Source organism: Sinocyclocheilus grahami, unplaced genomic scaffold (genome assembly GCF_001515645.1).
Source record: "Sinocyclocheilus grahami isolate Dianchi unplaced genomic scaffold, SAMN03320097.WGS_v1.1 scaffold78.1, whole genome shotgun sequence".
NCBI lineage: Eukaryota > Metazoa > Chordata > Actinopteri > Cypriniformes > Cyprinidae > Sinocyclocheilus > Sinocyclocheilus grahami.
The window spans coordinates 1,063,487-1,078,742 of NW_015505257.1; the positions used below are offsets into that span (position 1 = coordinate 1,063,487).

General features: G+C 38.4%; 1 protein-coding gene across 1 annotated transcript; it reads left to right on the forward strand.

The window, feature by feature from the left end:
• The first annotated feature begins 1,027 nt into the window (after positions 1 to 1,027).
• LOC107586143 (uncharacterized) lies at positions 1,028 to 14,548 on the forward strand. The gene is made up of 5 exons (XM_016273394.1): positions 1,028 to 1,351; positions 1,666 to 1,865; positions 9,580 to 12,444; positions 12,713 to 12,787; positions 13,812 to 14,548. The coding sequence occupies exons 2-5, from the start codon at positions 1,855 to 1,857 to the stop codon at positions 14,374 to 14,376; spliced, it is 3,516 nt and encodes a 1,171-aa protein (XP_016128880.1). The 5' UTR covers positions 1,028 to 1,351; positions 1,666 to 1,854; the 3' UTR covers positions 14,377 to 14,548.
• Positions 14,549 to 15,256: the final 708 nt, after the last annotated feature.

Genomic DNA, 15,256 nt, shown 5'->3' on the forward strand with positions numbered 1-15,256 from the left:
GATGATGATGATACAAATAATATCATACATTGTATTAATAGTATATTAAATGTATTGATTTAAATATTCTAGATTTTAGTATTCGGAAACATAACAGAATCTTTGGGGAAAATTAATAGGTATATTCCTGGGATTTTAGTGAATTACATTGTAGTGCATGATCTGCAGAACCTCTGATCATATTGCTGTTAAAGTCTGACATATAGCGTTGAGCTTTGGAAATCTAAACATGTAGTAAAAACATTGATAAACAGATACAATTACAGTTATTTATAATAATTTACAATAAAACTATAAATAAAAAAAAACATGTAAATAAATATATATATATATATATATACTGTATATATATTTATACTTATACTTTTATACTTTTTAAAACTCAGAATTGGTCTAAACTAACTTTTAAATGTATATAAGATACATATAAGATAAGTATATAAGATACGTGCATATTACATTTGTAGAAATGTGATTATTCCCACAATAACATTCCCTTTCTTACAGCAATTATATAGCAAATAGCATACAGTAATTCACATGTTATTACACAGTGGACAGGCTTTAAATCTGAACAATCCCATAATAACATCAATTTTAACTTTTTTTTTTCTTTGCATTTCTCTACCTACAACAGTTTTAAAATAATTATAAATCACTTATATCAAATAACATTTTATTTCACAGTGGACAATCTTTATGTAAAAAGCTAAACATCCTTTTACTACATCCATCAATCTGTTTTTCTATAATGTTGGTAATTTTCACACAACCCCTTGGCATGCAGAACCTCTCTCTCAATCTCCCCCACCCTGCCTAATTTCAGCTGAATTTAGGATGCCTTTGACCCAGCACTGGATATGCATATGTGAAAGAGGGTGAGACAGAGAGATAGGGTGAGGGACAGGCAGGAAGAGTGACTCAAAGAGAGAGAGAGAGAGAGAGAGAGAGAGAGAGAGAGAGAGAGAGAGATGAAGAGAGAGAGAGAGATGAAGAGAGAGTGCGCACGGCTGAGGACACTGATCAATGCATCTTTGTGCTTGCTGCCTCAGCAAGTGAAGGTGAGAGCAAATCAAAACAAATGAAAAGCAGACGCCTCTGGAGAGAAGCAAACAGCCTCCAATCAGCCTCTGAGGGAGGATGATTACTGTCTGCAGAGAGCTAGAGGAGTGACTGTCAAGGCAGGTGGTGTTTGAACACATGCTCATGTGCGGATTTGAGTCATCTTAGAGTCTCCTCACTGCACCCACTTACTGGACAACAAGACCTTTTGTGGATAATCAAACTTATAGAAAAATACCTGCAACATGGCAGGAATCTTCGGGGTTTGAGTCTCAGGATGTAATTGAAGGTAGGTGCTTGTTTATGTACAAAATAAAAGTATATTGTTTTGTATTGTGGTCTGTATCTCATTTCTGCATGATGTAACTGATTCAAATCGGTTAGTCGCTGTGCCAGAGCCTTGGCCTAGCAGTTAGCGCATGAGCTGTGGCGCTCATGTAAACGATGCAAGTTTGAATACGGCTCGCAACATTTCCTGATTCCATTCCTCTGCTTTTCTCGCTATCTTTTTGTGTTTATCTGCAATAAAAGGCCGCATGATTGTTGTGATATCTGAAGGAAAGACTGTGAGTCTTGTGCTTCATAGACTACAATCTTTCCTAGACTGACTTCAGGCTGTTGTCATGTGTGGTGCCACAGCCTGGTGCCACCCAGAGGGGTCAGCTTGACATCCACAACAGAACATCAAGAAAGAGTGATGCTTGGGGGAATGGACAACAAGATGATCTGAAATGTTTGCACATTCAAGGCTGGGGGCTGAGGGAATGTGTGTGTGTGTTCGCTGGAAATGTGATGGCAAAACAGTAAGTAATGATTGGAAAGTGACTCACAGTCACAGTATAGTTGCAATGTTTATTGCAAATTTCAAAGTACCATGATTCTTTCTATTTATTCATGTCATGATGATATATTGCAAAAACACAAACATGAATGTTTGTTTTTCTATCATGGAGCCGGATTTCCATTGACTTTATATTGTTTTACCCTGAGCTAATCATATTTTCATTCCATAAACCTCTCACAAACCCTGTTCACACATTGAATAAAGATAATATAGTGAAAAATGAGTGACAGCTAATTTTAAAAATATGTATGTAATATAAATATTTTTTGTAGGACAATATACACAGCTGGGTAGATTACTTGCAAATTGTATTCTGTTACTGATTCCAAATCACAAAAATTGTAGTTAGTAACGTAATCCATTACATAACACATTTCAGGTAATCAGACTACTTTTTGACCTTTGGACTTTGGTTTTCAAAAAACACAATGGACCAACACCAGCAGATAACATCGCACCCCAAATCATCACAGACTGTGGAAACACTGGACTTCAAGCAACTTGGGCTATGAGCTTCTCCACCCTTCCTCCAGACTCTAGGACCTTGGTTTCCAAATGAAATACAAAACTTGCTCTCATCTGAAAAGAGGACTTTGGACCAATGGGAACCAGTCCAGTTCTTCTTCTCCTTAGCCCAGGTAAGACACCTCTGACGTTGTCTGTGGTTCAGGAGTGGCTTAACAAGAGGAATATGACAACTGTAGCCAAATTCCTTGACACGTCTGTGTGTGGTGGCTCTTGATGCCTTGACCCCAGCCTCAGTCCATTCCTTGTGAAGTTCACTCAAATTCTTGAATCAATTTTGCTTGACAATCCTCATAAGGCTGCGGTTCTCTCGGTTGGTTGTGCATCTTTTTCTTCCACACTTTTTCCTTCCACTCAACTTTCTGTTAACATGCTTGGATACAGCACTCTGTGAACAGCCAGCTTCTTTGGCCATGAATGTTTGTGGCTTACCCTCCTTGTGAAGGGTGTCAATGATGGTATTCTGGACAACTGTCAGATCAGCAGTCTTCCCCATGATTGTGTATCCTAGTGAACCAAACTGAGAGACCATTTTGAAGGCTCAGGAAACCTTTGCAGGTGTTTTGAGTTGATTAGCTGATTGGCATGTCACCATATTCTAATTTGTTGAGATTGTGAATTGGTGGGTTTTTGTTAAATATCAGCCAAAATCATCACAATTAAAAGAGCCAAAGACTTAAACTACTTCAGTCTGTGTGCATTGAATTTATTTAATATACAAGTTTCACAATTTGAGTTGAATTACTGAAATAAGGGAACTTTTCCACGACATTCTAATTTATTGAGATGCACCTGTAATGTGAAATTTTGAAAGACAAAAAGTTTGAAAAGCCTTACTAACCCACTGAGTGATAATTCAGATAAACATTAATGTGTTCATCAGTAGTTGATGCAATTTTGAAACACCTGAAATTATTTTTGTAAATTCAGTGGTCATATGCTGTTGTAGTAAATCAAGCTCAAAAGGGAAATATTTACGACTAAACATAACTGGTTATGATTAGTCGTAAGGATAAATATTTAGATTATATCTTCGAATTAACTGTAGCAGAATCAATATTACATTTATTTGATCTGTCTGTCCACCGAGCAGACAAGATAATCCTTTATCAATTCAAGGAACGATTATTTTCCTGGCCAAGGAAGAATAAACTGTCCTTCTTTATGCAGTGCTAGCAGTAATTTAGCAAATGTAGCAAGGGTTCAAACATTCATTGACTTTGAATTGTGAGCAGCAAACAGAGACAATCAGTTGTGAATATAAGGGATTTAATAAATGAAACTATATCTAACATATAACTAAGCAAAACACAAATACATACAGAAATGAAACAAAGTAAGGAAAAGAGAGAGGAAAGAAAAAGAATGGCAGTATTTCAAATCACTTAACCACAACCTTTGAAAATCATCAAAGAATCAAAAATCACCTTAAAGCGGTTACTTGCATTGGTTTCGATTGCTGAACAAGAGTCCTGATGAGGTAGACAACGGAGGTCTTTGATAAGTTCGTTAGGAGTGAGCTGGAAGTTTTACTTCTGGTTCTTCTGAAGAAGGAAAAGTCCACAGCGACTAAAGTTACTTGAAGATAAAAACTCAAGAGGAAGATCTTGAGAGTCTTGGAAAAGTGTTGTCTCAAACGAAGAGGGTTTCTGAGGGTTTCTGAGCTAAGATTATTTCGGGCTAATCACTTTTGAGGGTTTCTATGCACAAAGAAAGTTTCTCCCGCTCAAACTTCATGCCTCTGATTGGCCATTCCACCCAAAATTCATGCCTCTGATTGGCCATTCCACCAATGGCCAATCAGAGGCATGAATTTTGAGCGGGAGAAACTTTCTTTGTCTCTGTTTATGGCCCATTTGCATGTTTATTGCTGGTCTGGAGGATTGGTACAGTTTTACCCAAAATATGCTACAAATAGTAAGATGCATTTCACGATCATATAGTGTAGATCATTGTTTGAGGAATAAAGAGCTGATTATTTTGATACCAAGAACGAAACATCTAGAAGATCTTAAAGCAGAGATACACTCATATACCTGAATATAAGCATTGAGAGTCTAGCTAATACAAATAAAGAGTTGTAACTAGGCTAATACAATAGGGAAACATACAAACAACACATGCATATACCAGATACAATTATAACTTATTAATTATAGTCTAAATAAAGAAATGTCTTTATGTGTGTGTGTTTGTGTGTGTGTGTGTGTGTGTGTTGGTTTGCTTGGTCAGCCAGGCCCATTGTTGCCTGGCATCGGGGTCATTTACAGCTCTTTGGGAAGTGTTTGAAGTCAGATGGGGGAGATGATAGTGGTTAGAATCTCCTTGATGGCGAGTAACCATTTGGCAATTTAGACCCCCATACAAACGTAAAGTCTGTGACCAGGACCGTAATTTATATTCAAATGTCAAAAGGCTAAAAGGGGTCTCTTAAGCCATAAAACCCCAAAGATCATGCATGATTCTACGCAGATTCTACACTGTGTAGCCACGTGACTAATGATTGGTCTTTGTGTGAATATCCACAAAAGTGGAAAACTTACTGAGTGTATAAAAGCGGTAGGATATTAAACAAAAGGAACATTTAAAAGATGAAAAAGAGGAATTAAGGAGAATCAAAAAGATTATGAATAATTTATTGCTATTGTGTGAATAATACGTAATTTAATAAATGAAAGGTGTAGCAGTGGGAAGTTGTGGCCTAATGGTTAGAGAGTCGGACTCGTAACCTAAAGGTTGTGGGTTTGAGTCTCGTACCGGCAGGGATTGTAGGTTGGGGGAGTGAATGTACAGTGCTCTCTCCCACCTTCAATACCATGACTGAGGTGCCCTTGAGCAAGGCACCGAACCCCCAACTGCTCCCCGGGCGCCGCAGCATAAATGGCTGCCCACTGCTCCGGGTGTGTGTTCATGGTGTTTGTGTGTTCACTGCTGTGTGTGTGCACTTTGGATGGGATAAATGCAGAGCACTATTTCCAAGTATGGGTCACCATACTTGGCCACATGTCACATCCCTCCTAATCATGTAATTAATAAATAAGTAACTGTAGTCTAATTACTTTAGTTGTCTGAGTATTTTAAAATTTAAGTTAATCTAATTACAAGTACTTAATTTTTGGAATTTGATTACGTAATCCAGATTACATTTAATCAGTTATTACCCAGCTATATATATATATATATATATATATATATATATATATATATATATATATATATATATATATATATATATATATATATATATATATATATATATATATATATATATATATATATGTATCTTTATTAAGTGTGCAGACAGTACTTTTTTTCACATATAGGAAGCAATGCATGTGCAACTGAGTGCAATATTTTTTCTCTGTTTTTGCTGTACATTTAATACATTATTTAATAGCATATTTCCACATGAGCGGGTTCCCACAATATATATGATTTCAGTTTGTATTATCCTTTTGGGGACATTTGGTCCCTTAAATGTAGGCAAAATGTTACGCATGCCCACATTTTCGAAACATCCACTTATTTGAGTGGCTCATTAGAAAATTTACTGTCAGTCGCTGATTAACACCCTCTTTGTCTGGCAAATTATCAAGGTGCCCAAGGTGGGTTGAATGAGAGAGAGGGCAGCCGAGCCTGGCTGGCAGGGGGCCAGGTGTAGCAGTGGAAAGGAGAGAAAGTCAGGTCAGAGCAGAACAAAACATTTGTCAGTGTGTGAAATATTTAATTAGTCACGCACACAAACACTCATGTTGACACAGTTTAACTCAGAGCAAACAGACAGCAGTTTCTCTATTCCTGGAAACTGTACATATAAATTTTTTGCATAGATAGATCAGAAGTAATGCAGTCTGAATATGTTACAGCACACTTGTACTCTCTCTCCCTCTTTCTCGTTGATATCACTCTGTTCTTTTGATTTCACTTTGTTCTCTCTCATCTTTTTGCTTACTCGTTCCAAATTGGATTCATCTAGTTTAGGCAGGAAGGTCTTTTGTATATTCTATTATCAGGTCTTGTGCTATGAAACAGAAATGTTTTTTTTCTCATAATTTGCACTCTTATTTTGCACTTTCATCCAATATCTTGATATAATGTATTCATTTTCAAAAGTAACTGCAGGCGGTAGCAGATGGTTGATACTTTGCAGTTTTTGTATGTGGGTCATTGTCAGAAAACATTGCCATTTGTGCTACATAAATTTGTGTGTCCCCATGACTGACTAATGATATCATTTACAGAATACTGAACTTAGTCTCATTAGGTGATGGATTTGGCTCTGATAAGTGTGTAATGCAAATGAAATTGTAGTAAAAAAAATAAATAAAAATAAATAGATTAAAATATTTTTTCTGACTAAACTAAGTTTACTGAAATTAAAATATATTGCTTGTACTATATAGTATTTTCCCCTAAAATACTATAATGTAAACCTTCATTTCTCAAAATTTGAAGGAATATTAGCTGTGAGTATACCACTGTTGTACTAACACGTTTTACAAAGTAACCAAGACATTTCAATAAAAACCTTTATCTTGTGGAAAACACAGTGTTCAATATTAGAGAACAGTAACCACTGTAACACAAAAGAAGATTACAACTAAAATGTTGGAGGGTTACAGCTGTCAAAAATTAGTAGGAATTGTAGAGGCTGCTGCTTTTTCAGCACTTCTGTGGCCGCAGGATATCACTAGTTTCTCACACTTTGGTGTGATCTTGGTCCACTCTTCTTCCACTCTCTTCCATAGTTTGTTAACTGTAGTGAGTTTCTTAGCCATAAGGATTTTCCAAGGAGATTTTTCAAGAGATTTTCAGTTGGGTTTAGATCAGGACTCAATGTTCTTGGCTTCAAGGAACTGCTTTAACCATTTTGCGTTGTGACGGGGACATTGTCTTGCATGAAAATTGCAATCTGACTGGGAGATGCTTGCAGGGAAGGTACCGCATGTTGCTGAAGGAGGTTCTGATAAACATTTGCATTCACCCTGTCCTGTGGCTGTATAAGAGGCCCAACCTCTGCTGAAGAAAACATCACCCAAAGCATGACACTTCCTCCTCCACCTTTCAATGACTTCTTTACACACTTGTAATTGTAATTATCACTGCAATTTAAGTTGAATTGCTTCAAGAACCTCGCTACTGAGAAATGCGAAACTATTTTATTGATAAATTCGCGGGGCAGCACTAACAACAAGTTTTTGCCTGCGTTTTCGCGTGTGTACTGCGTCTGTGTCTGTGAAAAAAGCATGATTTCCATACATTAAAAAGGTTGAAGACATGGAATTAGTTTGTCATTTTTACCTTATTGTTTATTATATTTATTTGCTCAATGTCTTCTGGGGTTTTTGGTTCTTTTACTGTTGTACATAGTATAACAAAAATATTTTATATCTCTTCATTGTGTTTGGGACCCCCCTGGACGAGCAAGCATAGGCATGTGCCTAGAATCCCTATGCGTAAATCCGGCCCTGCCACCATGTAAATAGCGAACCCGTCATGGCGCGAGCACAACTGGCTTTTAAAGGGGATGGGAGATGAGACTCTGATTGGTTTATTGCACCTTACGCCCAAAAAAAACACCCATTACTCATTAAGAGAATAGGGACAACCCGTTTACACCATGAGACCGTTTTCCCGTCGTCAAACTAGCAAAAGTGGATTCGGACATGCCCTGAGTACACCTGCGCCGTGCTCTTTACACCATGCACTTAGATCGTTAAAATAGGGCCCAATGATTCCCATTGGACCCAAATGAATTAAACTTGCTCTCATCACAAAAGTGAACTTTGGACCTGTTCTCCTCTGTCCAGATAACATGCTCCTCAGCAAAGGTGAGTCTAGCCTTTTGATTCTTTCTGATAATGAGAGGCTTTGACACTGCAGAGTGTGCTTGCAATCTGACTTCTCTTAAGCATGCCAAGACAGATCCTTACCCTGTTCAGTGCTTAACTGGTGAGCAATTCCAGCTGCAGTGTTAAACCGATTCCCCTCTGAGAGTCTCCTCATTATCCTGTCTTCTCGTGCATTTGTCTTACGTGGGTGACCAGCCTTTTTGGGGGACTTGAATGAATCAGGGTCAATGTAAAACTGTAATATTCAAGAAATCACAGATTTGGAATGACCAACTTCTCTTGCAGTGGCTGAAAGGGTCATCCCTTTGGCCTTTATTTGGACAACCTGCTGTTGCAGAGTTTCAGTCACCTTAGAGCACCTCGCTATCTTGCAATCTCAGTCAAAATTAGAGGAATGCTGACAGTTAAATAGGGTTTGTCATATAATTAAGGAAATTAGCACCAGGTACCAGATTAACACCAATAACTTGAAGGTCTCTATAAGTGTTCTCTAATTTTGATCAGAGTTATGTTTTAAATATCTTATTTAAGTTTTATATACTGTGCTTCACAATACAATTAATTTCTGAAATATGCTTAAAAAACTGCCTTTCTACTCCTGTTAGGATAAGTTAAAATAGGTCTAAGCAGTGACCTAGAAATTGTAGGTTGTTCTATAATTTTGATCCCCACTGTATGTGTATATATATATATATATATATATATATATATACAGTGGGTACGGAAAGTATTCAGACCCCCTTAAATTTTTCACTCTTTGTTATATTGCAGCCATTTGCTAAAATCATTTAAGTTATTTTTTTTCCTCATTAACTTAATTGATTTTAGCAAATGGCTGCAATATAACAAAGAGTGAAAAATTTAAGGGGGTCTGAATACTTTCCGTACCCACTGTATATATATATATATATATATATATATATATATATATATACAGTGGGGATATACATATACTGTACATATATTAACATACATGGAACAAAGCACAATAATATTTGCTAGTTAAGGCCATTATTTGCCACTTTTGCACTAATATTCAATCCTGTGACATACAGCCACAAAACATTTATAATGAAGCTGGGTTGAAAAAAAAAGGTTTTAGACAAACAAACAAATTTAAAATATTAATGTTAAATACATATTTTTCAGATTTTTAAACAAAGACTGCAGTGTTTTGTAAGCATGAATCATGTATCAGGGTATTTGTAACCCAAAAAAACATTCATTACTATTCACCTTTTGTCTGCCTTTTCAGTCTATTTACTTCCAAGAGTTCTCCTTCTCTTTCCACCTCAGGTGTTCCATAGTGGTCAAGTGCATTGATTTCTACTCAAGTCTGCCTGGACCAGTTATACTTGAAATGGGTAGACGAGCAGCTGATCACACCACTCCAGTGCCAGTACTCGGAGAGCCCGCACTTGTGGGGACACGCATCTGGAGGGCTGTGACAAATGGGACCAGTAGAATGGCGGCCCTCACACTATCTCATCACTGTAATGTCGGTGTGCAGACGTCACCTGCAATGAGAAACAACCAACTACAGCTGAACGGCAAACATGTGGACGCTTGTAATAGTCAATCAGAAAACAAAGTGATCATGCCACCTAATGGCCACATCCCAAACGAGGCCGGTAAAAAGGAGGATAACGGGAAAGAAAAAACAAAAAGTATAATTATTAAACAAAAAAGTCTGGAGACTAAAATGAAAAAGGGTGTGACCTTTGAGGGACTGGAGAGGGATATTTGTAAAAACATCAGGGAAGAAGTGCAGCTCCGCAACCATCCAATTAGAACCAGCCCCTCATTGAGAAGTGTGGCTAACAGCAGGCTAAAACTGAGAAGGAATTGTCACTTCACCAATGGGAGCGTGGTTGACTCCGAGGTAATGGGCGGGATCAGCAGTGACATCAGTGATGGGGAGGAGTCTTCCACCAGACAGAAAAAAACATTACCTCCACACTCACCTCCTCACAGACCTCCCGTGACCATCTGCAGCACTTGTGGAGGAAGGCAGAATCCTGCGCCTCATGGACTCTACAGCCAAATAAGGATGATTACACCGCCAAATTCCGAGGGTTCTCTGGGACTCCAGTCGAGACATTCATCCCCTCTTTACCCTGAGAAGGACGTGCAGGAATACACGCAGATAGAAAGGCACACCACCCGCAGTGCTACACAGTCAGACCAGCACCCCATGAGCACTAACCTTCATTCTTATCTCAACATTAATATAAACAAGGAATGGCCATTATCTCTCCTGCCTGCTCAGCAGAGTGAGGCATCAAACCTCACTAATCATCACGCAGTCAAGAGGGAATCTAGTGCTGACACACACATTAATCACACCAGTCGCTCATCGGCTCTAAATACACACACTCTCACTGTTACCGTGAAAGAGGATAGAGGCTCAACAAAGGTCGTAAACACACACTTGAACGCTCACAAACCTCACAACTCTTGTCCCCGCAGACTTCCTGTGTCTGTCAACCCTCCCCAAACACACAAAAACAGCCTGACAGAAAGGCTAGATGCCACACAGGTTACAAATACCAGAATACCACACACAAACACCCACTTCAGATCATCTCACCAGCCAAACCCTGATGAGAAACAACCAACTCAAGGAAACCAAGTCAAACCTACACACTCAGAGTCTCCCCAGCCACAAAATAAAACACACATCAAACCTTTGCAAACTACTTTGAAACAAATGTTCCCCCAAACTAGCACACCGCAGAACTCCAAACCTCAAAGCAGTGATGCACTTTTGAAATGCTCACGGTTAAATCAGACAAAATCCCCTGCCTGTTTTCATTTACATTCAAACATTAAACGCCAATCTATAGTGCAGAGTTGTGTGAATGAAGGTGTCATATCCTCCACTGCTTCAAACATTCACAGACAGGTTCCATTCCCTAATGGATTAAAGTCCAAATTTGACATGCACACTAAACCGTCAATGTGCTCACACACAAATTTCGGCATTAAACCTCAAAGCGGGACACAAATCTGTGCTGACACAGAGTCAGAATCCTCACCCTGTGATTCACGTTCACATTTTGGACTGGTGACACACACACCTAAACTCTCAGGGCCTCACGGTGAACCACATCACGCATCAATACACAACAGCACTCCTTCACCCACCGACACGCACAAAGAAGCTTCCCACACATCCACACAGCGAACAAACACCAGTGGAACATCACTGCAGGGTATATCCATGCATAAAGATGCACTGTCACATCCTTATCGTGAGTCAAAAAGCCAAAATGACACTCGCTTCTTTTCACATGCCCCAAATATGCCAACCCATCACAAAGCAACACTTACGATGCAGACAATCAACCATCAGAACCTCTCAAATGCATTTACCACCACTCAGACTGAGGTGGAGGTGCGTTCGTACACCAAAGAACGTTCTCAAACAAGCCCCGGGGTCAAATCATCCTCACACGCTTTGTGTGTTCATTCGAATACGCCACATAGACAGACAGAGCCTACGGTTCTCAGACGCTCTGTCCTGAATCAGCTTAATAATGACACTCTTGAGTCCTCATTACTAGCCATCGCTTCCGCTAGGGCTTTTCCTCAAGCTACAACACACTACAGGACTGAATTAAAATTTTGGAGTGACACAGAGTCAAAGAAACTGGCTGATATTAAGGTAGCAGAACCAGAAGGTCAAATGATCAATGACTCACAACACTCACTTCAACCTCCAAACAAACCACCTCCCTCTTGTCGACCTCCTAAACCTTCTTCTGCACCTCCACAAGCACCAGCTTTTAAATTTGCAACAGGGGGCAGTGAAAACAGAGGCCTGAATGTGTCCTCCAATCAAAACCCACTTCTGACACCCTCAGGCACTTTGCCTATGGAACACACACAGAAAGATGGAAGTCTCCAGAACTCAAAGACACAGATGGAATCTCATTCTGAAGGGACTAGGCCCATCCCAAGTGAACACTGTTCCATAACGCACGACCATCCGGATTCTGCGGCCCGGTTGCTGCCTGCATCACCACAGTGTGGCAGTCCGCGGGACCCTAAACACAGATTAGAGATGGTAGAGGCGAGTCTGCAGTCCAACAAGGAGAGAATCACAACTCTGCTCAACATCATCCAGGACCTGGAGATGAGCCACGCAATCAGCAAAGGGTGAGAGACGGATTTGTTCCAAGATTAACAGATAATAGACAAGTGTGACTGGTGAGCTGGATGTGTTTTTTAGAGCCAAGGTGCAGGAAGAAAGTGTAGTTGTAGTTTAATTTAATTTAATGTACATTTGGTTTTATCTCCAAGCATAGGTCAATAAGGGCTATAAATGAGCTCTAACTGCATTTATGAATGTGAATGTAAGGCATACTAAAAGATATACTCAAACAATGCATTTTAAAATCTTTTTCCTTGCCTGCTATTTTTGTAGTCGGCAATGTTTTCGGACTGGCCAAGACTTCAGTGACTGTTCCACCTGTCAGAAGACTGCATGTGCTGTCTACAGGTGAGAGCACCCAGCGAGACTACCAACCATTTAAAAAGGGGTAGTTCTCCCAAAATTGACAATTCTGTCATCATTTACTCAACCTCATGTTGTTCCCAAACGATAAGGCTTCCTTCTTCTGTGGAGAGCGAAAGAAGATATTTTTAAAAAAGTCTCAGTGCTTCAAAAAGGCAGTGTGTCAAATTATCTTATTTTGTGTTCTTAAGAAGAAAGAAAGTCATACAGGTTTAGAATGGCATGCGGGTGATTAAATAATGACAGAATTTTCAGTTTTGGGTGAACTATCCCTTTAAACATGAACTTTTGTACTTTATTGTGTTATCCAATTCAATACAATTAGATTCACATTCCCACATTTCCATAGACACATTTTTTCTTCTTCAGTGTTTTATTATTTTCTCCCATAGGTTAATAATAAAAAAGACAAAACCAAAATTTAGCATTTATTAATAATAGTTTTTATTAAAATATGTTGTCATTATATTCTATCATTATATTCTATCATATTCTATGTATTGATGGTGGAAGAAAATAATGGTAAAACAATAGTAGAAAAAGCACAGATTTTACTTATTACCCACCCAAACATATATATGTTTAAAAAAAAAATACAGTATATATATATATATATATATATATATATATATATATACATACATACATACATAAATACATACATAAAAAATACAGTATATATATATATATATATATATATATATATATATATACATACATACATACATACATACATACATATGTTTCCACAAAAATATGGAGCAGCACAACTGTTTTCAACATTGATAATGATAAGAAATGAGCACCAAATCAGCATATTAGAATGATTTCTGAAGTTTCATGTGACACTGAAGACTGGAGTAATGAACGGTATTGTAAATGTATGTAATTCCAAGGGGGAAAATGAACTATGAAGCATGAACAATCATAAATCGAATGCTCTCTTTTCTGTTCCCCCTACCTTTTCCCTTATCTCTTTCCCAATTTTCTTATTCACTCCTTGGACTAGTGTGGAGTATGACTTCCGTCAACAGGAGAGAAGATTCAAAGAACTCTTCCAGAGTCTGTGTCCATCATCCCCAGAGAGGAGAGAAGGATATGAAGGATCTCTGTCTTTACTCACCTCACTCATTCAGAATCACAAATTACACCAGCTAAATGCGAACATTATGACCCATAGCCAATCTGAGAATCAAACTCAAAGTCAGCCTCAGATTATTTCTCAGATTCAGTGCCAGATTCGGGCTCAATCTCAGTCTCAAACGCAGCCGCAGCCACAGAGTCAGTCTCAGCCTCAGGCTCAGCCACAGATTGTGTCTCGGATTCAGCCTCAGATTCAGTCTCAGTCACAGATTCCATTTCAGCCACAGATTCAATCTCAAAATCAGATTATATCTCAGATTCAATCCCAGACTGAGATTATGCCTCAGATTCTGCCTCAATTTCAGATTATGTCTCAGATTCAGTCTCAGGCTCATCCCCAGAATCAGTGCCTGTTCAAGGCTAAAATCAAAAGGAAGAAATTATGCAGGATGCTGTTCAGCTGGCTGCCACACAAAGTCCAAAAGAAATGACTACATAATGCCAAATATCTGATTTTCATGCATGACTCTCAACCCTCTGGTATTCTGAGTCACAACTCCTTTTTTCTCCTAATGCTGTCTGAAGTCTGACATACTTTGTGGAATGGAGCAATATTAAATGGCATTCTGTGACTGAACTACCAAGGAGAATTTAAATTATGAAATTAGTTTTCCTTGGAAAATGAAATTGTACAACATTCTACAGTTACAATGAACATGATGCTTGCCTTGACTAGTTATGAAGGGTTTTGCACTTAAGATGCTTTTTTAGGACATGACATTATGAGTATATAGTACATCACTTCATTTTTGATCTTTTAAATGGACAGCTATCATCTGTTAAAGCCAGACGACTGTGATGGGACTGACATATGGAGCTTCAATGGCTGAATTTTAGCTAAACAAATCACAGATTCAAGGTTATGCAACAAAGATGGGTGTTTTGTCTCTTTTCTTCCAAATAAAGCCTCTCTTCCTCCCCACACATGCCGAAATATTCCAAGGTTTTATACACTATGTATATATATATACACATACAGACATACACACGTACACACACACACACACACACACACACACACACACACACACAGACAGTATATATCACTGTGATTTTTTTTAACTGTCCACATGCTAATCATTTTTCTTTTAGCATTGACTAAATCATAAGTTGGTACAAGAAACTCTTGTTAGCATACAGTGTTACAATATTCAATCTACTGTCCTAGTACACAATAAGGACAGACAGGCAGTTGGTCTGAAAGCAATGAACTCCACTCCTGCATTCTCAAAGGAAAGTGGACGCATACTTCAGGTCTCCAAAGCCTTAAACAATCTGTGGCCTAACATGCTTTCTTAAAAGGCTTTAAGA

Bases quoted from the DNA above. Each gene is read 5' to 3' on its own strand.
- LOC107586143 (XM_016273394.1), top strand. The intron at 12,445-12,712 runs GTGAGAGACGGA...CTATTTTTGTAG, and splicing joins AGCCACGCAATCAGCAAAGG to TCGGCAATGTTTTCGGACTG. The intron at 12,788-13,811 runs GTGAGAGCACCC...TCCTTGGACTAG, and splicing joins ACTGCATGTGCTGTCTACAG to TGTGGAGTATGACTTCCGTC.